The sequence below is a fragment of the Ostrea edulis genome, chromosome 10, assembly GCF_947568905.1.
Source record: "Ostrea edulis chromosome 10, xbOstEdul1.1, whole genome shotgun sequence".
NCBI lineage: Eukaryota > Metazoa > Mollusca > Bivalvia > Ostreida > Ostreidae > Ostrea > Ostrea edulis.
This window is the reverse complement of record NC_079173.1, coordinates 3,385,059-3,411,504: the sequence shown is the minus strand read 5'-3', so window position 1 is coordinate 3,411,504 and position 26,446 is coordinate 3,385,059. Positions and strand designations below refer to the sequence as shown.

The 26,446-nt window shown below is 33.9% G+C and overlaps 1 protein-coding gene across 28 annotated transcripts in view; it reads right to left on the bottom strand.

The window, feature by feature from the left end:
- LOC125666552 (leucine-rich repeat-containing protein 15-like) overlaps window positions 1–26,446 on the bottom strand; it is a 412,115-nt gene that overhangs the window by 94,050 nt on the left and 291,619 nt on the right. For 26 of the 28 annotated variants that reach the window (XM_056151679.1, XM_056151700.1, XM_056151697.1 and 23 more), the window contains one exon: window positions 18,102–18,173. The exons of the other annotated variants lie outside the window; for them this stretch is intronic. In XM_056151679.1, coding sequence (XP_056007654.1) covers window positions 18,102–18,173 — 72 coding nt within the window. The remainder of the gene's footprint in view (window positions 1–18,101; window positions 18,174–26,446) is intronic. 28 annotated transcript variants of the gene reach the window in all.

Sequence of the window (26,446 nt, the reverse complement as noted above, 5' to 3'; positions counted from 1 at the left end):
GACAATCGCAGCGGTCCCCAGTTTACGAAGCAAAACATTGACACTGAACTATCATGACCGGTTCCATTATAATTGACACACTATGATAATGAAAGATGACTCTTTATAAACGTTGACTTATCATTTGAGGATATATTCTTTGAGGACCCATGACATTTGCACCTGATATCAAGCGTTTGGTGATGGAACTTTCACTTTTGCATGTTATAACGACTGTCTCCACCGGGATTCCCACCCTGAACTTCCGCATGCGGGGCGAACGTTCTACCTCCAGACTTTCACGGCAGTCCCCAATGTTTTAAGAGCGTGTCTACGAGAAAACCATGCAAAATATGACGGAAGCAAGGTTGTCGGATCAACAACATATTTTGAGTGCAATATAATATACTTTGGCATATCTTTTTTCGGGGAATATATTCAATGGATAGTGATTTGCAGCCATGTTACTAAAATTAGCACTTGTTCTGACAAATGATAAAATTATGTATATTTTACCCTTTCTATTCAAAATTCTGACAGATTATTGAAAATGGATTTTTAAATATTGGCATAATTTGTAAAACAACTGGATATACACATTCATAGTGTTTAGTGGGATTCTAATATTTTACTTTCCTTTAAGTGCACAAATACCACAAATTTGCTACGATTCTAGATTTTGGTAAATTGCAGAAAATGATCACTTTCGAATCCACCAGTAGTCAAAAGGTAATGCTTTGATTTATTCAAAATTACTTTCATCTTATAAAGAAAAAATGTATTTACCATATATCAAAAATCTATCTTTGGACTCTCGATTATAGTAAATATATCAATACGTCAAGTTGAGTATTTTTTCCTTGTTTTAGAGTTTTCATTCTGGTAGCCACCTCAGCATGTTTGCCATGCTTAGTCCCTGTTATCTTATTAAGTCTTATAGAACTTTATGATTTCACATCATATGACCAGAAGTGTGTATCAATCAGTTTTTGTTGCCATGGGTCCTAGTTGGCATGGTGATAGATTGTAAACTTTGCAAAAAATAACGGTTTTTAATTTGCATTGTATGAATAGTTGTATTTTAACAAAATTGATATCAATATACTTTTCGGTTGAGCATCACTGAAGAGACATTATTTGTCGAAATGCGCATCTGCTGCATCAAAATTGGTACCTGTATAAGTTTTACATTTTAAAACACAGTTTTTAAAAAACAAATTCCATGCCAATTTATATTATATTCTAGAGAATTAGATATACCAAAAGCAATTGGATCACATTTCTTCACAGATTTGCGCTTACTGTGGATACGATAAGGATAAGTTTATTTCTAAAATCTGAATGGATATTGAAAACATTCTGAAATAATCAAATCCAGTCGCAAATGCTAAGCCAGAAAACAATATGAATTTTGACCATTTGTAAAGTTTCAATATTGGTATTCTAAAACAAATACCATGGTTGCCATAGTGACATTTAGACTAATTTAAAGACTGATGTGCTTTACGTTCAAATGTAAAACTTGTGTGAAGACAGAACGTAATAAATATCCAGAATATAAATATACCCCAAATCTTGATCCTTTCCTCGGGACAGTTAAAAATTCATACGCAGTTATCAGGTACAATATATTAGATAACAAGAGGTTCATGGGCCACATCACTCACCTGTGCCACCTTGGCTCATATTTAAAGATGTTTGCTAGATATTCGCTTGTAAAACTTTGATCCCTATTGTGGTCACAACCTACTCCCGACTGGAGGGGGGGGGGGGGCATGCTTTTTAATTATTGAATCTGAACTATGTCAGGAAGCGTTTATGTAAATGTAAACTGTTCTTTTCTGTCCCAGCGATTTTTCAGAAAAAGATTTTTAATGATTTTCCAATATATTTAAATGTCAGACATTTCGACACAAAGACATTTCGGACCATTGACATTTCATCCCGTTGACACTTCGGCCCAGACGTTTCGGCCAAAAAAAATTGGACACTTCGGCCCAAATTTTTGAGACACTTCGGCCCAAAGACATTTCGGTCCAAGGCACTTCGGCCCTCATGTTTTTGGTATGAGACATTTCGGTCCACATTTTTCATTTTGCTAACATCACCCATTTTATTGCGTTTCCAAAACATTGACACTTCGGCTCAATAACACTTCGGCCCAAATGTTTAATAATGGTCATTGGTTTCCTCCAGCCTTGCAGAGGGGTTTTAAGAAACTAACTGGGTCATATAAGGCAGTACTCCAAGCGTTCAGAGGGTGTTTGGCGTGGGTTGACCTGTCTATGGAATCAGAACACGTGAGACCGCGCTATACATGGGTGTTTCACGTGGTGGATTCAGCAACTATTTTGGGGGTTCTACATAGCTCTATCCTTGGACGAATTTGACTTCAGTCTCTTTGTCACTCCAGGTTTCCTTTTAGCTCTTACAAGTTATATTGTTATTTCGGATTTCCAAAATTTTGGCTTGAACATCACTGAAGAAACATTATTTGTCGAAATCCGCGTCTGGTGCATCAAAATTGGCACCGTATAAGTTTTACATGTAGCGTATTATTCTACATTCTAAATCCATGCGAATGGATTCGAGGCAGCCATATTCAATACCGGAAATTAATAATTATAAACTGATATTGAGAGGAGATGGGTGGTAACGGTAAATGCTCTAAGATAGTGAATGATGTTGTTTAAATCATAACATAATCAATTATGTTGACTATATCTAAATACAGAAATATCCTGTGTACTAACACTCCACTCCTAACACCGTTACACGTACATATGAAATCTAGCTTATGATAAGTTAACTGACAGTAATCACATAAAATATACCGAAGATGAAAGTCAGATGATAACAATAACGTCCGAATTCGCACAAAATGAAAGATCTTCGTTTGCAATATTTGGAAATATAATTGAACTGAAATGTATTATTCATACCAGACCCGACTGGTATAGTATGTCCTGTCTGTAAACAAATTCCTAACACGTACAGTGTAGGCGGAGAGACCCCTTAGTTGGTACTCATCACCAGCGCGGAAGGTGAGGGAGGGTGGCAAATTCTTGATAGAAGACACCGCCAAAAAACCCAAAAAATAACCTTAACACAACCCAAAGCTCAAAACATGTAATGATAAGAAAAATAATGGGGGGGGGGAGTCCAAGGATTTAATTCATCAGTTCGATCCATTTAAATTGTTTATTGATTGCCATGAAACCAGAAAAGAATAGAGGGGGGGGGGGGCTAATTTAGGTGAAGCGATTTAATCGAAATAATCTTCGGTTTCCCTGTCAGATAAATGATTTTTCCGTTTTTTTACCAGGTAAATTTCTCATGATGAACAAAGTAGTGACGATCTTACCTACATCAATTACTTTAAAACTACACTAGCCTATACATATATGTAATACCATCAGAGTAAAATGTTTAGATCTTTATTATTGACACAATAGTGAGAGGTGTATAGTTTTATCTGTTGAATCGTAACCTATGATTAAACATCGAGTATGTCATATTGTATTGAACATTGAAGAAGAAAGGATATCGAACAAACTGTTACAGTATACATTCTGAATTGAGAGCACTTTATGCTTTTTTATTTCACAATTTTGTTAGTTTGTTAGTTTGTTCTGTCCTTATTACTTTGTGCACATATGTAAACTAATAACTTTTTTTCATCAACCATGGTGGTACATACAATTTGGAAATTTGGGAGGGGGTGTAGTAGATCCTCACAAGCTCCATCTAGACTAAACATAGCTGCATATTTTCTTTGATTTCCTCCATATAACATCTAAGCGTTATCAATTAATGTATGGAGTTTTGGCACACTTTTTTCCCCCTATAATAGTTCTAAAACGTCATTGTTATTTCGGATTTCAAACATTTCGGTTGGGCATCACTGAAGAGACATTATTTGTCGAAATGCGCATCTGGTGCATCAAAATTACTTTATCAAGGAACGAATGCTTTCAATTCATCAATGACAAAATGCCTGACCACTAGTACTACATGAAAGGTAACGAACAGGTTGCACTATTACAGGACGAAGTAACGGATACCGTTTAAAACATACCAATATTTAGAAATTTCTTGATTATATTCATAGAAACTGTTATATCTTTCACTGATGAAAGGCGAAGATAACGAACATTGTTCAATCTCATAACTCCTATAAGCAATACAAAATATATAGTTGGAAAAACACGGACCCTGGTAACACCAGAGGTGGGGCCAGGTCCCTAAGAGGAATAAGCATCCCCTGTCGACCGGTCACACCCACCGTGAGCCATATATCCTGATCAGGTAAACGGAGTTATCTGTAGTTAAAATTAGTGTGCCAAAACCGCCCTAACAATCCGCCTAAAACACGTCAGACAACATTTGACCCAATGATAAGTTGATTGATGAAATAGATCGTTAGAACAACATAAATATAATGTACAAAATCTCAAATCCCATTGCAAGTTGTAACCATAATATTCTATAATATTGCTATCATTTTGTACCTTCTACGCATGAAAAGTGCATCAAGGGGGGGGGGGGCAATTCCAGCAACAGGTCTATTTCATTAAAAGACATACTTTTTCATAAAACGAAAATAGATCACTGGGATATATTTATTAGAAAATGTTAAATCTATAAATAAACTTAAATTTGCAAACAATTTATGCATCTAATATCACAGATTTTAAACTTTTAAACCTTCCAAAGATAATTTCAAATGCTTAAAAATATTTATGTTTGTCAGTTTATGAATTTTGATTGCAAATGAACGGCCAAAAGTCCAAAATACATTTTTTAAATATATAACTATTTATTTAACGTCTCCATAACGAACTCCAAAGTGTCTTGCTACGATATGTTGTGCCCTTCCAGCTTTAGGTATCCCAACAGCACGATTACGTTGTTTTTTGCTGGGTCGTGGCATAACAGAAGGGTAAATTTTGTCAAAACTAAAGTGTTTTCTTTAACGAATAGTGTTCAAACAAACCTTTTACACTTTTTACTCCAAGCAGTATTGACCAGTAAAACTGGTTCGTACGAACACTTCAATAAACAACATGTGTTCACTAACCATGAAAAAGTCCATACATCTGAGTCGGGTACTATCCGAAATTGTTCAAAAACAAAACCTTTACCGATTGTTTAGATTTTATAAATATAAACAATATATATATATATAAGTTATACTATATTTCATAATGCACAGTTTCTTTTTTCCGCTAGTATATTTAGTTAGACTGAAATATTCTACTTCCGTTTAAGTGCACAAAGGTCACAAAGTTGACACGATTCCAGGTTTTGGTAAATTGCGTAAAATGATCACTTTTGAATCAGCTAGTAATAAAAAAGTAACGCTTTGATTTATTCAAAATTACTTTTATCTGATAGAGAAGTCCATGTATCTTGCATATAGACGATATATCAAAAATCTGTCTTTGGATTCTCCATTATAGTAAATATATTAATATATAAATGTACTTCAAGTTGGGCATTTTCCACCAACTTTTACAGCTTTCATTCTGGTAGCCACTTAAACATGTTTGCCATGTATGGTCCCTGTTATCTTTTTAAGTCTCATACACAGGTGCTAAGCTAGTTTTGGGCCCGAACTCGGTGATAACATAAATATAGAAAGGGATCTAACTCTGACCAAGATAAAAATCTAACCACTCGCTTCAAATGCCTAAAAAATCTTAAACTAGGCACGTTATGCGTAATTTGTCGTTTTCGTTACATATATTACTGTTTTAACTACTAGCATGGCAAATTTCAAGTAACAGGTTCTTAAAATAACAAAGATATACGTGATTGTTCTCTCGATTTCAATTGTTTATTTTTACTTGGACATTTACTGGTCATGGTCACGGAGTCGTTTCTTGCCTATGACAGCAGCGAAAATCAGACTAGTGTGGAATATTTTGGACCTGTCAATTACAATTTCACATCAATTATACGCTACTTAAATTTTCATACTTTAATAATGTTCTTCGTGTAGACGTTACACGACTTATTTTTCTTCAGCAGCATCAACTGTTGACAAGATTTGCCATTTTAATGAAAATACTAAATACCCGATAGACTTAAAATTTCAAATACCTTAAAACTAATCAAAACGATATTCTTGTGATATTGCAAATACAGAAGGAAATTTAACATTTTTTTTTTTTTTTAGCTTTTTGAATTTTTCGTTTTTGTTTATTATATTTCATTTAGATTATTTTTAGCAATTTTCCCCTTCTGTAAGGTTTTCGACATTTCGGGTGTTTAGGGTTTTGATTAAAGGGAAGGATAGCAAGATGACATATTTTTTTATCCTGACTAATCTAAGATGATTTCAATTTGTTTTCAACTTTATCAAAATTTATCTAAAATGATGGACATTTTGTAAATAAATGAGGGTGTGTGTAATCAACTTAATTTTCATTTAGTTCGTTTTTGTGGTGTTGTATGTAAATGGTTTGTTTATGCATATAAGGTGTTTCCGTAGTGTGAGTGTTGGTCGATAACGCCATTTTAGTAGACCGGTTTGGTCAGGCAGAGTAGCGGCTGTTTGTAAAGCGTGCGGCCACGTTTTCATGTCGTCCAGCAGGGATCTTTTCTTGGAGAATTCCAGAAGTTCGTCTGTATAATAGGTAGCCAGATAGACAAACATTTTACTGCCTGGTCATCGGTTTCCTCCAGCCCTGCAGAGGGGTTTTAAGAAACCAACTGGGTCATATAAGGCAGTACTTCAAGCGTTCAGAGGGTGCTCGGCGTGGGTTTACCTGTCTATGGAATCAGAACACGTGAGACCGCGCTATACATGGGTGTTTCACGTGGTGGATTCAGCAAATATTTTGGGGGTCTAGTGTTTGCATCGGATTGAAATCGGCGTTACCCAGTATCATTGTCCAGTGGGAGAGTCCAAGACTGCAAGTGGAGGGGTTGTTATCGCTGTATTTTGTATGGAGGCCTGGTTGTGCCAAGTGTGATGTGGAGTTCAATTTCATTGTGCTGAGTAGCCAAACTTTCATTTTGAGTTTCAGTAAATTAACATTTTAACAAAAAGGAATTTAATACATGTTGTATTTACAAAACGTAATTTACTACCGTTTAACTTTTTGTGTAGTTAACGGATGTGTTGCTGTTTGAACCATTTTGTAATACATTTATTACCAGTTATATTTTCAGCCTAGCCTGACATATCTGTGGTATTGACTATCAAATTGTCTTGACAGTTATATGTTATGATCAATTATATGTCAATATTGCCAGGTTTATTGTATCAATTTATATGGCTTTTGTCGGTGAGAGAGTGGGTGTGTGACTGAGAAAGTATGATTACTTTGTGTTCTTCAAAAATCTTTATAGTTTTTGTTTTCTTAATGCTAAATAAATTTTCTTTTGATTTATTCTACGATGAATCACTTTCTCTATTGCCTAAGCAAAATCCAAAAGAACTTCTTTACAACCACCTTGGCTCATATTTAAAGATTTTTCCTCTATATTTGCATGTAAAACTTTGATCCCTATTGTGACCCCAACCTACTCCAGGTGGCATGATTATTGCTAAATTGAATCTGCACTATGTCAAGTAGCTTTCATGTAAATGTAAACTTTTCTGGCCCAGTGATTTTTCTTCAGAAGATTTTTAATGATTTTCCCAATATATTTGTATGTAAACATTTGATCCCCTACTGTGGTTTCATCTTACCTCCGGGAACCATGGTTTTTTTTTTATAAATGTGAATCTGCACTATGTCAGGGAGCTTTCATGCAAATGTAATCTTCTTTGGACCAATGGTTCTTAAGGAGAATTTCAAAATATGTTTTTCTATTTCTCAGTTATGTAAAACTTTGATCCCCTATTGTGGCCCCATTCAAACCCTAGGAGTCATGCGTTATGTCAGGGAACTTTCATGTAAATGTCAGCTTTTCTGGCTCAGTGGTTCTTGAGAAGAATATTATTCAAGATTTACCGTATGTGTAAAATTTTGACCCCATATTGTCGCGTCGTCTCTATGTAAAACTTTGACACCCTATTTTGGCCCTATCTTGCCCCCATATTCCGTGATCTTAACATAAATGAATCTGCACTATGTCAGGAAGTTTCATATAAAACATATACACCGTTACACGTACATATGAAATATAGCTTATGATAAGTTAACTGACAGTAATCACATAAATTGCATCGAAAATGATAGTCAGATGATAATAATAACGCCCAAATCCGCACAAAATGAAAGTCCACTTGTAATAATTGGAAATATAATTTGTATTGAAATGTGTTAATTATATCTTACCCGACTGGTATAGTATGTCCTGTCTGTAAACAAACTTCCTAACACGTACAACGTAGGTGGAGAGGCCCCATAGTTGCCACTCATCACCAGGGAGGAGGGTATGGGTGGGTGAAATTTCTTTTATAGAACACCCTCAAAATAACCTTAACACAACCCAAAGCTCAAAACATTTAATAATAATAATAATAATAATAATAGAGAGGTCGAATAATAATAATAATAGAGAGGTCGAAGAATTTAATTCTTCAGTTCATCTTCGATCCATTTAAATTGTTTATTGATTGTCATCAAAGGAGTAGAGGGGGGGGAACTATTAGCTAAAGAGACTTGATCGAAATAATTTTCGATTTCCCTGTCAGATAAATAATTTTTCCAATGTTCTCATGGTCAATTGCTCATGATGAACAAAGTATTGAGGATCCAAACTCTACCCACATCAATGACTTTAAGAAACTACATTAGCATATACATATATGTAATACCATCAGAGTACAATATTTAGATCTATGTTGTTGGCAAACTAGTGAAAGATGTAAATTCTTATCTGTTGAACTTTAACCTATGATTAAACATCGAGTATGTCATATTGTTACATTGAGCAATGTAGAAGTGAGGATATCAAGCAAACTGTTACAGTATACATTCTTATTTGAGAACACTTTATGCATTTTTATTTCACAATTTTGCTATTTTGTTATGTCCTCATTAATTGGTGCACATATGCAAACTAATAACTAATTGTTTTTCATCAATCACGATGGTACATACATTTTGCAAATTCAGGAGGGGACGGGGCTGCACTGGATCCTCACATGTTCTATCTGGACTGAATATAAATGCATATTTTCTTTGATTTCCTCCATATACCTTTTAAGCGTTCTCAAGTAATGCATGGATTATCAAGGAAAGAACGCTTTCAATTTTATCAATGACGAAATGCCTGGCCACTAGTGCCCGTCTAGTTTACAGTATAACAGGACGAAGTATCGTATACTTTTTAAGCCATACCAATATTTAGAAAATTCTGGATTACAGTCATAGATACTGTTATGTATTTCACTGATATCACAAAATCATGATGTACAAATCCTCAAATCCCATTTCAAATTATAATCATATCATTCCATAATATCACGATCATTTTGTACCTTCTACGTATGAAAAGAGCATTAAGGAGGAGGTAATTCTAGCAATAGGTATATTTCATTAACAGACCCCCTTTTTCATTAAAAAATATTAGATTATTTGGATTTATTTATTAAAAAATGTTAAGTCTATAAATAAACTTCAATTTTCAAAGAATGTATGCATCTTATATCGCAAATTTTAAAATTTTAATATTTCAAACGATTATTTCAAATGCTTAAATATGTGATGCGCCACCAGAAAACCAGGCTTAATGAATTTTTGCAACAAAATGAGATTTTAACATTTTTAGATAGGTTTTGTATCAATAAATAAAAATATGAAATATTTCAGTGAAATTCCTTATATTTATTGAGTTATGACATTGCAAAGTTGATACCTTCCTCCTTAATATATTGCATTACGTTTATGTAACGTTACGTGCGTAATATTTTTATAACGTTTACTATTTTTTAAGAACAGAAATCACTATAACAATAGAAAATATTCACTTCTGCAATAAAGTCATATTCATAACAACAAATTAATTAATAACAGTCGGTGAGTAATATTTTCATATCTTATGTAGTCTAATTAATATTGGGACAAAAGTGCAGAAAGGTAATTAATTATTGAATTTTAAATTTACTTAAGTTTTGGCTACATATTATTTCCTCTGGTACTTTTCTGATAATACCTGACTGACTCATGGTAATTCTAGCGTATTTCAACGAATCTTGTCATCAAATACAAAGGAATTTTTTACTAAATCTTATTCCCACCGATTGATTGCATCAGTAAGGGTGTTGTTATAACGCGGAATGGAAAACGAAACGGGACGAAAACAAAAATAAATATGTATTGGGAAGAATTCAATACGCAGCTATGTTAAGGCTTCCCAGAGTTTGAAATGCGTTAAAAACATACATTGGATTGCGAGGTCGGTTTTTGGTTTTCACTTGTAATTTATATACTTAAGTACATACAATTTATATAGAATGATTTCTCGACTATATATTAGCATATCTGATATGATATCACATGACTTCGTTGATCACGTGACGGTCATTAAGAATTGTTTTAAGTGTTTCACATAAAGCGCTTCAGCGCAGCTCATTTAACAATTACTTTTAATTTTTTGTTTGATAAATGAACTCACTGTATCCTTGTGTACCCAAAATGTGCTTGGAATAAATGGTAGTATTACTTGCGTACAAAATGCACGTATTTCATGAAGAGTTCAACTTACCGACACACTTACCTACACATTTGAGGGTAATCTGTATTCAAACAAAGCCATCACACATTTAACCAAGCAAGACTCGGGTAGAGAACAAACTCCTCTTACGATTTCCGCAATAAATCTCAAATGAATCCTCATAAATTACCTGCGCTAGACTCTTTTATAAACACATCATAAATTCTACCTCTTATCACTGGTATAAAACAGAGTACATTTCAAAAGTAAATTTTTCGAAAGCAGTGTGAACACGCTCAATTTCAATCAAGGGTAATTAAACAAAATATTTTTAAAATATTCGGACATATAAGATATTAAAATACAATTCAGACACGTGGATTTTGCAATAGGGTTCTGATATCTTATAGGCACTTTGAAATAAGGTCTAAAGTTTTTGACACTCTCCCCGTCATAACAGCTCAAGTTTGCAGATACTTGACGTCATTTTCCATTATGACGTCATTTATTGGTAGTTCAGAGAAGTAAAGGCATAAAGTGCTCTGTGATATTCTATAAGGGAATCCTTAACCTACCCGCGTATAACGATTTTTTTTTACTATCATAACTACGCACGGGTCTTGCTACATTGAATGGTTGTAGTAATGAAATATATTTGAAAATCATAACCAGCCTTGATTGAAGAGAATGAGTTAATGCGAATTGAAATTATTTTCTGTTTTTTTTTTACACCAATGCATGTATATAAAAAAAAAAACCCAGCTGACTCATGGATATCATTGCCCTCTCTACTGCATGTACCTTCTTTAATTTTCAGGTTAAAATTAATGAGGAAAAATATTTGATATGATATATTTTGAATATTTTCTAGTTTGTGTCTTATTGTGCAAGCATGTATATATAGTCTTCATTCGCTGTATCCCCCCCCCTCCTTGCAAGAAAGAGATGAAGAAGAAATGGAAGAAAATATTAAACCAAGTTATGATTGGAAAGACATGTAATATCTATGAAAAGATTAAAAAAAACTGATTTTCTTAATCAACTTAGGCCATTGAAAATTGGGAATTTTTGCATGAAATTTTCTGATTAAAAACTCAGTTTACCTACTCAGGATATAGGGCTCACGGAGGGCGTGACTGGTTGACAGGGTATGCTTACTCCTTCTAGACATCTGATCCGGTGTCCAGGGGTCCGTGTTTGCCAACTATCTATTTTGTATTGCTTATAGGATTATGAAATTGATCACTGTTCGTTATTTTCACCTTTCATATTGTTGTTGAACGAGTATCTTAGGACACATTGCATGTTTCTAAACTTTTTAATTTTTCAACAAAACTAACTTTTATCATGCCTATAGTTGCTTTAAATGTGTTTTAAATGAAATATTTCTGTAGTTTTCGAGTTTGAAACCGGCACTTAGATTTAAATCCATATTGTGGCTAATTATCGCAATGTTTCGGCGAATGAACTATCAGAATTAATTACTATAAGCATAAGAAGGACATAATGCATATAACGCATACCTTGGAAACATATGCATGTAATGTGTCCTGTAATCGATTTAAATATAAATATAAATGAAGTTAATTTCATGTACAGTGCATGTTCATTCGACTAACATCTCTAATTCTTGATCCGTTGAATTCAGGAATTTATAACTCGCTCAATTCAGTACTAGGTAAATAAGATTTAAGCTTTCAATACCACTCTCGTGATATTGTATTGCATGTACTGTTCATAATACAAATTGTTAATCATAAATGAAACTATTGAAATATAACAATTCAAACAGAAACTAAAAACACCCATGTCTTATTTTTCTGTTTCTGTTAAAGGAGGGGGTGGGTTTTCAATTTTTCTTTTTTCAGTTTCAAATACGAAATTGGTTCAAATGTGTAGGTCAAAGTATTAAGCTCACTTCTCTCCCTCCCACTGCAGTCAAACTTAACACTTTTTCTGTAATTGAGTGAATAAAACATGGAGACAGAGAATCCCTTAGCAGTGATTATCCTGTTGTCTATACAAGGTGAAGATAACGAACAGTGATCAATCACATAACTCCTATAAGCAATACAAAATAGATAGGCGGGCAAACACGGACCCCTGGATACACCAGAGGTGGGATCAGGTGCCTAGGAGGAGTAAGCATCCCCTGTTGACCGGTCACACCCGCCGTGAACCCTATATCCTGATCAGGTAAACGGAGTTATCTGCAGTCAAAATCAGTGTGCCAAGAACGGCTTAACAATCGGTATGAAACACGTCAGACAGCATTCGACCCAATGCGAGGTTGTATCGACGAACTAGATCGCTATCACGACCATAGAATTTGCGAAATGCTGACTTCAATCGAGACTGTTGAAATTCATGTACCATCAACTTCTTTGTCAGTAGCTTACCTCGATTTAAAAACTGACTATACCCAGAACAAGCTCTTGCATATCGAATCGGTTGAGATATATAAACACCATATGTAGGTGATAATGGAATATTGCTACATAGATATGGGAAGTTAACGATGGAGAAGCTGAAATCACCCTGTTTGTGATACAGTTGAGTTGTCAGTTTGCCGTTAATGTCTACTTTCAATAAAATATCTAAGTATGTTTTTCCTCTTTCATTGATGCCAACATCTGTGCGCAAGAACGATTAATGTTTGTGTTAAGAACATTTACACCCTCCAAAACAAAACACACAAGCATATGTATAATATTTTGTGGGTTTTTTTTTTCAAAAGCGGATTCATGGTCAATTTTTGAAAGAGTTCATATGTTTGCCATATGTATAATTTATTTTCTGATATCAACTGTGTCATTCATGATTTATGTAACGACGCTTTCATTACGACAAAAACGATCAAACATGTCTAAACCGTTTTGTTTTCATCTCATGATTTAGTTCATAACCCAACCCAATAACTGTATTGATATGTGGAAATCAGTGTGCTTTTTTTTAATTTCAACGACTTTGTATTTGTTTTCACACTTTGTTTTCGTAAATCCTAGTATTGATTAATTAGCAGTTAAAAAGACAACAAAATTGTACTTGAGATTATGGCATATATACTCCGACCAAATGTTCATTAGTGGGTGCTGATTGTTAGTTTATTTTGTTAGTTTTCTATTTTTTGTACTCTTCATAAATAAGACTTAGTGTTGGCAATGAAAAGTTCTTTGTGCCTGCAATATATTTTATTCGGACTTTGACTAAGGTGACAGGATGTAATTCATCTACCATTCCTTAATGCTGGTGATATTTATATATCTACAAACCTGACAGAAACGTTTTCATAAAAAAAAATCGGTTAAAAGCGCACTTTTTAAAAATTGCTTTCTCTAACTCTTAAACTTCTTATACAGTGCAATTTTTGGCTTCAATGACCACTTTTAATGCATATTTCTAAATCATCTTAATATTTTACTCTGTTGATTTATAATACTCTACATAGTGCTCTACATACCCCCCCCCCCTCCCTAAAAAACAACTTTAGCTAATTTGCTAGTTTCAATGCATATAATCCTGAACTCTTTTGTTACTTGTATACTCGAAATATCAGATCACAAAAGACAACACTAAAATGATGGACCGCAGTGAAATGACGATTGATGTCCGCAACAGGTTGTGGGAGTTATACATAATTTTTTATATTTATTAATCAAGCATGGTTTAAATCAAAACCCATGTTTTAAAGTGGAGTTGTAATATGTTTCCAAATTCATAAAATATGCATGAAAATCATTACCATTGTTAAACTATATGGGGATCAATTCACTTTATGTTTTACTTAACAGAATCACAATACATGTAGTTTTCTCGATATCCTTGTATAACTAATGAAACATTACAGCTCTATCCACTTGCACAGAAACATATACAACAAAAATAATCATCCTATTGATAAACTATGTGCATAAATTTTTAGATCATGCCATGATGGTTAGAACAAAAATTCATCTCATGACATTCCATTCCATATTCCGCTTCGCGTGTCCACAACACCCGCGAAGTTGCTACTTTCGTTTCTCACAAGTCCGACTAAACAAGAAAAACAACTTTTAAAGTAATTTTTAAATGTATGTATTATGAATTTAAGTCATAGAATAACTGTGTATAGTATGTGTCCCAGGCAAAAGTCTACGAAACATGAATGCTATAACGTGCATAAGTAGGCCGACATTTTATCTCACTACATTGTGCAGTACTACAGTCAGTCTTTTACCGATATGATTTTTATGAGTCTTTGACTTTATACTATTTTTACAAGTTTGCATTAAAAAATTTAAAAGGGCAATATTAATCACTTCATATTACCAAACGAAACAAAGAATGCAGCTCGGTATAGCACATAATGATAATCAACAACGTGAAAAAAACCCAGCAAAACAACGTAATGTTTTACATTTCTTTTAACGTCGTTTTCTCAATTATGACGTAAAACTCAACAAGCCTGGTTTTGTCGTGGCAGCTCACATATTTTTATTTTTGTCAGTTTATGAATTTTAATTACAAATGAACGGCGACAAGTCTACAATACATTTTTTTTTTATATTTTCCAGACAAAGATTTGATATTTAAGTATTATGCAGCTTTAAAGTTATATAAAGGTTACTTTTACAGCAACACCTATTTTAAAATTGACAATATAAAACAATATGAAGAAGTTTGACAAAATGCAAAATTAAAGGCTCAATGCAATTTCTATATGGATACTTACGATATCCAACATGATTTCTCCATAAGTGGGTCAGATGGAAATATCTTTAAAAATCAATTCTTTTCATAATTCTTCAGAATTGATTTGCATTTTCGAAAAACTAAAGGCCTGATATTTAGGGATTTTTCCTGTGTTCAACGTGTAAATACAGAATGCACTCACTAAACATAGAAACGACCTATCAATAAATTGACCTCAAATTATAATTATTCCAACCATATAATCAAATGATATAAATGATTAGAAGAGATATTTATGACCCCCATTTCCTTCAATTTTATAATTGCATGGTTTTCTCGTAGATAAGCTCTTAACATTCTCTGTTCTAGTATTATCCAGAATGAAAGGCGAAGAAAACGACCAATCCCATAACTCCTATAAGTAATACAAAAACATTGGGCAAACAAGGACCCCTGGATATACCAGAGGTGTTATCAGGAGCGTAGTAGATATTGTGGTAATAAGCATGATATGTGTCCTCTACAGAATTAGGTTTGGACTTTTCCATCTTGAAATTTGATTGAATAGAACGCTTGTTATTAATTTCTTTACTTCTTTCAAAATAAAAAAAGTATGATCAATCTGAACATTTCTGATATCCATAAGTGGTAAATAAGTGTGCTTGTTCACTTTAGGTACATTGATTCGTTTTGACAAAGAAGAAAATGAAGTAAATTATTCTGTAAGACAACTAAAGTACGCGACATCAAAGGTGAAAACGGGGTCTAGGAGAACTAAATCCCTTGCCGATATTGGTAAGAAAATAACAAAATATCTAACACGAGACCTATGAAAAGGGAAGAAAACGAGCAGTGATCTCATAACTCCTATAAGGAATATCAAATAAAGAGTAAGGCAAACACGGACCCATGGATATACCAAACGTGGGATCAGATGCCAAGGTGGCGTATGCATCATCTGTTGACCCGTCACACAGGCCATGAGCCCTATATCTTGATCAGGTAAACGGAGTAATCCATAGTGAAAATTAGTGTCCAAGAACGGCTTCATAATCTGCAAGGATCTCGTCGGACAGCATTTGACCAAATTATAGGTTGTATTGACAGACTAAATCATTACAATGACAATAAAATTTGCAAAATGCTGACTGTAAAGGAGACTGTTGGAACCCCTCTATCATAACCCATTTAATAACGGACTAAAATTTGAAATGCCTTCTGTTGAACTGGTAGTATAAACGCTTGATTTTAGCATATTAGACCCTGATCTTAAGATAGGATAAGTATAGAAGGAAGACGTTTATTAAAGAACCTAGATTTGGTATCATTATACCTCCATTATTGCATATATTTGATATATTCAATTCATTTGTAGACATTCAAATCCTATAACGAGCGTTGACTAATCTTAAATAAAAATTCGAAATTAAGGGATGAACAAACACGTAATTTCATCCAGGAAACGCCAGATGTAACATTTGTAAACATATGCATTCTCTCTTAAAATGTCGTGCATGATCTATAATCATAACGAGAAATACAGATTAAGGACGTGTTTCGTGCCGATTGTTAGGTCGTTTTTGGCGCACTAATTTTAGCTACGGGTACCCCTGTTTGCCTGATCGGGATATAGCGGTGGTGGGGTAGCTGGCCGACAGGGGATGCTTACTCCTCCTAGGTAGTTGATCTCACATTGATTGTGTCCAGAGGTCCGTGTTTGCCCAACTATGTATTTTGAATTGCTTATAGGAGTTATGAGATTGATCACTGTCCGTACCTATTATGTTGTTGTTATTGTATTTTAGGCAACCAATCGGTGATCTTCCATGATGTTTTGGTGGAAAGAAATTCATTCGGAGGCCATTGCGTCCTCGTAGCGGTTTGAGAACAAAATGAATACTTTTTAGCAGTTGTAACTAATGTACGCTTCTTCGTTGACTTCATCGGTGCAATAATTTTATCATGCAATATGCACAATTACGCCGCTATTTTTAGATAAGTGTCTGATCAACTCTAGTCTTGCAGATTTCAACACATCCACTTTACCTCGAATTTACTCATCAAGTTTTAGAATACGAAATAAAAAAATCATTAACACAGAATTTAAAAGCGTAACCACTGCTGTCCATGCAAATTTCATTTAATAAAATCTTATCAACTTTACTTGCTTCTATAAACAGGGATCTGTAGCCTTTTTTTTCTTCATTATTACTTGTAAACAAACGCTGCGTGTGTTAGATGTTTTAATTGTGGGTGTAGATATTGAAATATCAGAAATCTCTTTTTGTAACTGATTGGTCAAAGAAATGATGAAGATATCTTGATTGATATGAATTCATGAACACTGACTGAAAACAACCACATTTTGTGATTGAAAAATATAATACCAATTGTATGTAGTAAAGTTCCTGTTTTTCATTCTCAAATTTAGGTTGATTTTAACATTATTGTTCACCCCCATTGTAGTAATACACAACTAATTATATGAGCTTGAACAATGAATATCTCTATGAAGCGAAAATTAAATTCGTTAAAAAAATGAATTGAGTCGTAATAATAAAGGAAATATATAATTATGTCTTAAGAAAAACGACATTTGTTATTTACGGAGTTTCCTAGGGGAACCATATGCAGATAGTGATAGAAAAATGAAGAGAGAGATAAATATAGAAGGGATTAATATAGTGTATATGTCCCTTACACTGTGATATGATACATGTAATGAGGTTTTCACATTGAAACGTTCTTCATCACCCGATTCCTAAAATTTCTCTTAAAATGTAGATATTCAGTGATCATACAGTAAATACGAGTCATGAAGAGATACTTACAGCGTCCTTAAATTCAGCAGTGTATCAAATAGTCCTTTCGGTAACGTGGTTATTTGATTGGAGCCCAAGGACCTGAATAATAAAGACATGTTGATTAATCTGAATTCATGAACATTGTTGATATACATTGTATATTCTCTAAAATGTTTTAAATCACATATTCAGTGATTGTAAGAAGAAATATCATCATTGATAACGATATTTTTTACTAATACGTAACACAGATTTTGATAATCTTTATTGTATTTTTACAAAACATAAGTATAGAATGTGTTGATTCCAGATCAGAAAACAATAAGACGAACAGTGGGGTACATACCCCATGCCTGAAGCCCGTGGTTTTTCATGGATTTATTCGTAAAGAACTGTACGTCAATGTATGAATTAAATCCTAATGGACCGATATCTTTAAGTTCAGGACATTACATATGTTTTTGCACACTACATTTTAACTACCGATAAAAATGACTTGGAATTTCAAGGGAGAGGGGGGGGGGTGGGGGGTGGGGGGGGGAGCTAATCCAATAAAGATTAATACTCATTAAATATTTGGATACAATTGTGCACGGAATACTTTGAATGTAATATTTTCTCAGTTATGTAATGTTTTATGGTTTGATAGATCGAGGTGAGCTACAAATACCTGTACAGATACCTAACCAATCTAATTAACATTAACATCTGATTAACAGTAGATCCTTTGACCTTGTTTAGGGATATACGTGAGCGGATCAAAAGATCTAATTTTAATAAGATTGGATCCGGAATATATCTTATGTTTGTAGTTTCAAAGATTTATAGACGTTTGTTTTATGTACTCTTGTTTTTAAGCGTTACATCAAATTGACCGGTGCGGTAGAGATAGGGTTAATCATTAATATATGTTGTTCATCCTCATTGATTGATTGTTTGTGTTACGTCTCGTTGAATTTAAATTTAAATTTCCATACAATTTATGCGTCTGATATCGCAAATTTCAAACTTTTAATCATTCAAAAGATAATTTGAAATGCTTAGAAATATTTTTTGTCAGTTTATGAATTTTAATTGCAAATGAACGGCGAAAAGTCCAAAATACATTTTTTTTTTATTTTACGGACAAAAATGTGATATTTAAATATCACACACTTTTAAAGTTCTTAAACGTTACTTTTACAGCAACACCTATTTCAAAATTGACAATATAACACAATATGAAAAAAGTTTGGCACAATGCAAAATGGAAAATTACGGGCTCAATGCAATCTCTATATGGAAACTTACGATGTCAAACATGATTTTTCCATATATAGATTACAAGGAAATCTCTTTAAAAATCAATTCTTTTCACAATTCTTCAGAATTTGTATTTTTGAAAAACTAAAGCCCTAATATTTAGGGATTTTTCTTGTGTTGAAAGACTAATCAATGTGTAAATACAGATTGGACTGTTAATAAAAAAAATAAACGACGTGTCAATAAATTGACCTCAAGTTATAATTATTCCATCCATATACTCAAATGATATAAATGATAAGAAGTAATATTGATGACCACCATTTCCTTCAGTTGTATATGTTTACATGGTTTTCTCATATATCTTAAAACTCTGTTCTAGACGAGAATTCTCCAGAAAACAAGCAATGACCAATCCCATAATTCCTATAAGTAATTCAAAAACATAGGGCAAATACGGATCCCTGGATATACCAGAGGTGTTATCAGGAGCCTAGTATAAATTGACTGTACATATTGTGGTAATAAGCACGATATATGCCCTCTACATAATTGCGTTTGGATTGTTACATCTTGAGATTAGATTGGACAGAGCATTTGTAATTAATTTTTTTACTTCTTTAAAAAATCATTATCTGAACATTTCTGATATCCATAAGTGGTAAAAAGAGTGTGCTTGTTTACTTAAGGTACATTAATTAATTTTGACAAAGAAGAAAATGAAGTAAATTATCCTGCAAGACAGCTAAAGTACGCGACGGTGAAAACAGGGTTTGGGAGAACCAAACCCATCGTCGATATTTGTAAGAAAATAACAAAATATCTAAAAAGAAATCTATAAAAAATGAAGAAAACGAACAGTGAACAATCTCGTAACTCCTATAAGGAATATCAAATAAAGAGTTAGACAAACACGGACCCTTGAATATGTCAAAGGTGGGATCAGATGCCAAGGTGGCGTATGCATCCACTGTTGACCGATCACACCCGCCGTAAGCCCTATATCCTGATCAGGTAAACGGAGTTATGCGTAGTTAAAACCAGTGCGCCAAGAACGGCCCAACAATCGGTATGAAACACGTCAGACAGCATTTGACCCAATGAAAGGTTGTATTGACGAACTAAACCGTTATAACGATCATAGAATTTGAAAAATGCTGACTTTAATCAAGACTGTTGAAACCCCTAAAGAGACTAATTACGGACATGATATTTGAAGAATAAATCCTTTCAATGGATTGGTGTTCGTCTGACTAAAGCCCTCCCATACAAATTCACATCGTTGTACAACATTTTAATTAGTAGGGGCTGGCTTTAGTCAGACTAGATTGTTGTCAATACAATACCCTTGCTACACATCCCAATCTAATTAAAATCAGACTTCTTAGATCCGCGCCGTATAATCTGCGTAAGTAGATCTGACATAACCAGATTAGGGATGAACTTTACGTCAGCCAATCAGTGTATCGGCTTTGAAATCGTCGGTGTTCACAATTCAAGGAAAGTGGCTGCTATTGTTTGGTTTGAAAGAAAACATCGCAGGTAAATGCGACGTCACAATGCACCGTTGACGTCGACTGGCGTTATATTCTTCGCGTTATTTAAGTAAACCATCTTGAAAAGTATTCAAATCGTACCCATCTCTATTTATACATAAATCGATTTGGGTGTATTTCATATCGTACGTTTTGTTCTTTGTATGAAGGGAATAGATTAGGCGTTATCGTGAAAGTTTAAAAAAAAATTTGCGTGAATATACAATTTTACACTGTGGAATAAACTTCGTGGGAGAGAGATTACAGCAATTTGTTTACGAATTGCCAGGGACCGCCTAAATAGCCATCAGTATCTGTATGGCGCAATCTGACTGATAATTCTCATAATATTCCAAGCGAAAGGTCATGCAGACATGACCCCCTATGGGGTTATGTCAGATCCTATTATAGCGATTGTTAGCGTATCCTAGAATATGATTTTAATTAGATTGCTACATATCCTTATACAAATCTATTTTCGCCGAAATAGTAGATCAAGTTTAAGCATTTTAATATCATCAAGATTTGCATCAGGATTTTTATATGAATTAATGGAAAATTTCGTAACACCTTTCACCTCGTAGGTTCAAAACCATTAATGATTGTGACCATTATATTGCCACATTTATTTAATTAAAATAAACGGAATTCCTAGTGATAGCCATTGCTGTTTATTTCTTATTCAATTTGATTTTATTTGCGTGCATCAACGAATTTCTTCTTCCTTGGGGTTGGTTTGGACTTTAATAATACCATGGTTGAAAAACTTCTTAGGTCATATTATAATAAATAACAAGAACTAATTGATTTGTTTTTTTTCTATGCACTCTTCTGTAAGTATAATGTCACATCTACTACTTCTATTTTGTCACAAGTAGAGGGGGTCCATCTAAATATTCCCCTGTTTACATTGCTGTACAATTATACCAATGTATATGAGATACGTTCCAGATACTGTATTGAACAAAATTATTCATAGTACCATTGGGTAGGCTAGTGTAGTATAATTGTTGCTATTTGTATTTTACAGAATAGTTAAATGCAGACAACTGCAATCTATTATGAGGCCAATATTAGTATAAATGTATATAGATCGAATGATTAAAAAGAGAAGAATATGGGAGCGCTCATTTTGATATCCATATCTGAACGGGCCTTCAGTCTGTAAGTGGGTGATCATCACTTTATCGAATTTACCGAAACGGTAATCATCACGACATGCTCACAACTTTCAATCAAGGTACTGACAAAGGAATGTAAATTATGGAATAAATGTATAAAAACAAATCTTAACAGCCTGCTTGGCAAGAACAATGAGAATTAAGCATTACAAAACCCAAGTGAGGATCGTCATCCTAACACCGGACCTGTCGTTTCGATGTGATGTCTTCGCTTTTGTGGGTAAAATGAATTAATTTGATAGCATATCAAACAAACTGAATTAATAAAATCAACCCTTCTCTTTCACACGGGATGAAATGAAAACGCGTTTAAGTTAATCTAACAAAAGTTTAACCGGGATTAACTCGCAAGCGTTTGCAGTCGCCGCCCTTGTTTACTTTCTTTGTTTGAGTTTCCGTTGTTGCTATGACGTAATCATGGTGGGCGGGGTATATGTTGCGACAGTGGATCGGTGTATTGTTCGTGAGAGAAAATGAGGAAAATAAAGTCGTGTTTTCTAAAATGATTAATTATTAATTATTCTTTTACTTTATACCGTAGAACTTTGATATAGCGAATTTCTGTGGACACTCTCTAAAACTTCACTATAAACATAATTTGTTATACTCTTATAGCGAATTCATAATTCAAATATAACGCATTGGTTATAAAACTGATTTGTTCTGCATGTATATCAGTATATATACATGTATCAGTATCATGTATATCAGTTGTATAAGAAAGCAGCAATTGATATAATTGCGTTTTATTGTCTCTAAGAAAAATAAGCCTAATTTCTAGAAGACATATTTTTATACAAGAATTATACACACTGATTTATATATGATAATTTTTCTTGATGGACTCTTAAGTCGATCGTATTTGTAATTTACTTGTTGTTTTACACATAGAAAGGGGTATATGATAAACTAAATGCAACCAAGCTTCAAATTTAATTAACGAGAATAGGAAACACCGACGATACATTTGCTAAATGTATGTGTAAGTATTATTTTGCATTAACAACCTCTTTTGAAAATATACTAACAGGAATTCCATAATAAGTGTGGATCTTTCAAGGTCATAGAAAGCGATTGTTAAAAATCACAAGTTTGAATGAAAAAAAAAATCGTTATAAAAGGTTATTTTTACGTTCATTTTTCATCGAAGGGGAATATAGATTTACTTTGTTATATCCGTAAATTCGTTATATCCGTGTTCGTTTTAAATGCAGATTTTTCTATAGAATATATAAAGAATTTGCCGGGGAAGTCGATTTCACTTCGCTATAGCCGTAATTTCGCTATATCCATGTTCGCTATATTCGAGTTTTATTGTAATAGTAACCAATATATGTAAAGATTATGAATCAATCTAATTAAAAGTTTATCCATTTACCTTATGTAGCAATATACGTGATCAGATCAAAGGGTCTAAATTTAATTAGATTGGATTTCGGATTTCAAACATTTCGGTTGAGCATCACTGAAGAGACATTATTTGTCGAAATGCGCATCCGGTTCATCAAAATTGGTACCATATAAGTTTTACATCCAGAATATATACAGCTTACTCCGGATATATTGAAATTCACGGGACCAAACCTTTTCTTTCAATATAACCGAAGTTCAAAATAAGCGAAATCAGAAATGTCGACCATATCGTAGGCTTCATTTTGGCATCTCGATCCCGATTACGAAAGCAGAAATATTAATATATTACATTACACAATTTACAGCATTTAGATATTTGATTGAATTTAGTCATACATTTCGACTGCAGGTGTAAATATCATGCGTCCTCTTAGATAACCTAAACAGTGGATGTCACAGTAGCTGTTCCAACCTGAAGAACCCTCACTGCTCAATGTCTGTAAGCACCTAGCATAGGCCTAAATTTGACGCCCTTCACCGGACTTTGTGACGTCTTCATATGAGTGAAAAATTCTAAAGAGCAACGTTAAACAAGAGTCAATCAATCAACCATCAACATTGATTAAATGTACATAAACTCCATTCTTCTTCAGTCTCATCAAAATATAATAAAAAGCGATGGAGATGCAATATGCATTGTAGACCTGTTTTGAAGAACTCAGCCAATACGTAACAAACGAAAAATAGACAAGGACAGTAGAGTATTTAGCAAACATAGATTGGAATCAGTTTTCTTAAACATATAGCAGAATTTTAGGGTGAAATATCAGTGTTTAATTGCATGCCATAATATTCCTTTATTCAGTAAAACTTATACGGTACCAATTTTGATGCCCCAGATGTGTATTTCGACAAATAATGTCTCTTCAGTGATACTCAACCGAAATGTTTGAAATCCGAAATAACAACAAAGTTTTAAAGCTATCATAGCCAAAACAGCGTGCCAAAAAAGTGGAGTTAAATTCGTCTAAGGATAAGAGGTATACGTGAGGGAGATAATCCTTAATTTTGAAATGAATTTCTAAATTTTATAACAGCAGTTAAATTCATTCAGTGTCTATTGTTCGTGAGAGAAGATAAGAAAAAATACTTAGGAATTTTCTAAAAGAATTATTATTAATTGCTTTATTAGAGATCTCAAAAGAACCGTATTTTGCGATAAAAAAAATATAATATCAATTGTATGTGGTATAGATGCTATTTTTCATGCTCAAATTAAGGCAGACTTTAACAGGACTGTCGATCCACATTGTGGTAGTACACAATGTATCATATGAGTTTGAACGATGAATATCTGTACGAAGCCGAACTGAATGAACAGCTTGTGATAACAAATATGATATCAATGATGTGAGGCGTAATAATGAATAAGAATATGATTATATCATCAGAAAATTGACACATGCCCCTTATGGTAAACATACACTTTGTGATTGAGAGATGGAGAGAGATAAATATAGAGGGGGTTAATATGGATTGTGTGTCCCTTACACTGTGATATGATTCTTGACATAACGTTTTCACATTGAAACGTTCTTGATCACATATTTCCCGCAATTGCATTTGAAATGTAGACTCAGATCCCAAAGTCTGTGTAGGAGTCATCTAGATATACTTACAGTCCAAGTAATCTTATTACTCGACAAGTATCACAAGAATAAAGATATCTTGATAAATCTGAATTCAGGAACACTGACTTGTTGAAATACATTCCTATCAATACAATCTGAAAGTCCTCATTCTAATAAAAATCTAAATTATCATAAAAAGGCTTGATATTTAAGGGGGATAATTCCATCAAGAAGAATACTCCATATGTATCTATATTAAATTGTACACGAAAAAAAATTGAATCTGATATTTTCTCAGTCGCGTAATGGTTATATCGTTTGACCAACACATACATATACAGATTCGAAATCAATCTAATTAAAGCTAGATCCTTTGACCGTGTGTTGCTGTATAAGTGGACATATCAAAGGATTTAATTCTAATTAGATTGAATCCGGAATATATCTTATATTCCTGGTTTGAGAGATTTAGATATTCTCGTTTTATGTACTCTTGTTTTGAAACGCTACCAGTCATATTGACCGGTGCGGTAGGAATAGGGTTAATCAAGAAGATATGTTCATCTTGACCAACTGTTTTAGATCTCGTTGAGAAATATTCACTCATATTAAGACCTCACCATTTACAGGTGAAGTACAAGATATTGAGTTATGCTTAGCGTTCATGGCCGTAGCAGTGAGGGTTCTTTTGCGCGCGTTCGCCTACAGCGACACGGTACTTCCGCTTTCACGGTCATATCCGAAAGACTCGTGATCCTCACTTCTAAATGTCGAGCGTTTAAAAAACGAGCAGTCATTACCAATGTTAACGACTGACGTTTAACGCTGCCAAGGCATGAGGTGGAACTCACGACCTCCTAGTTACGATTCATTGTTTAACGTTCTTCTCGAGGTTTTCTTAAACGTCCTTCTCGAAAAAGTTTCACTCAGGTGATGACGTCACCAATACCGATGAAGAGCGTTTGGTGATGGCACTTTTATTTTTACCTGTTTAAATAACTTGGGTCTCTCCCCACCCGGATTTCCACCCCAAACTTCAGCATGCTGGGCGAACGCGTTGCCTCTAGACATTCGTGGCGGTCCCCAGTTACGAAACGAAAGCTCTATCACTGAGCTATCGCGACTGGTTCCATAATAATGGAAATACCACGATTAAAAAAGATGGTGCGTTATAAACATTGACGTATTATTTACAACGTATCTGTACTTATAATATATCCAATTAAAGTGGGCAGTCGTGGTAGCTCAATAGTAGAGCATTTGCTTCGTAACTAGAAGGCCGTGAGTTCGAGCCCCGCTCGGGCCATGATCACATCAATTGCTACGCATTTTGTCCTATGCTCGTCGCATACGGCAATTGAACCGTAAGGATTCTTCAGCTTGTCTTATCTATGTTGACACGGGTCATCCGTTTTAAGGGTCATCGTCGA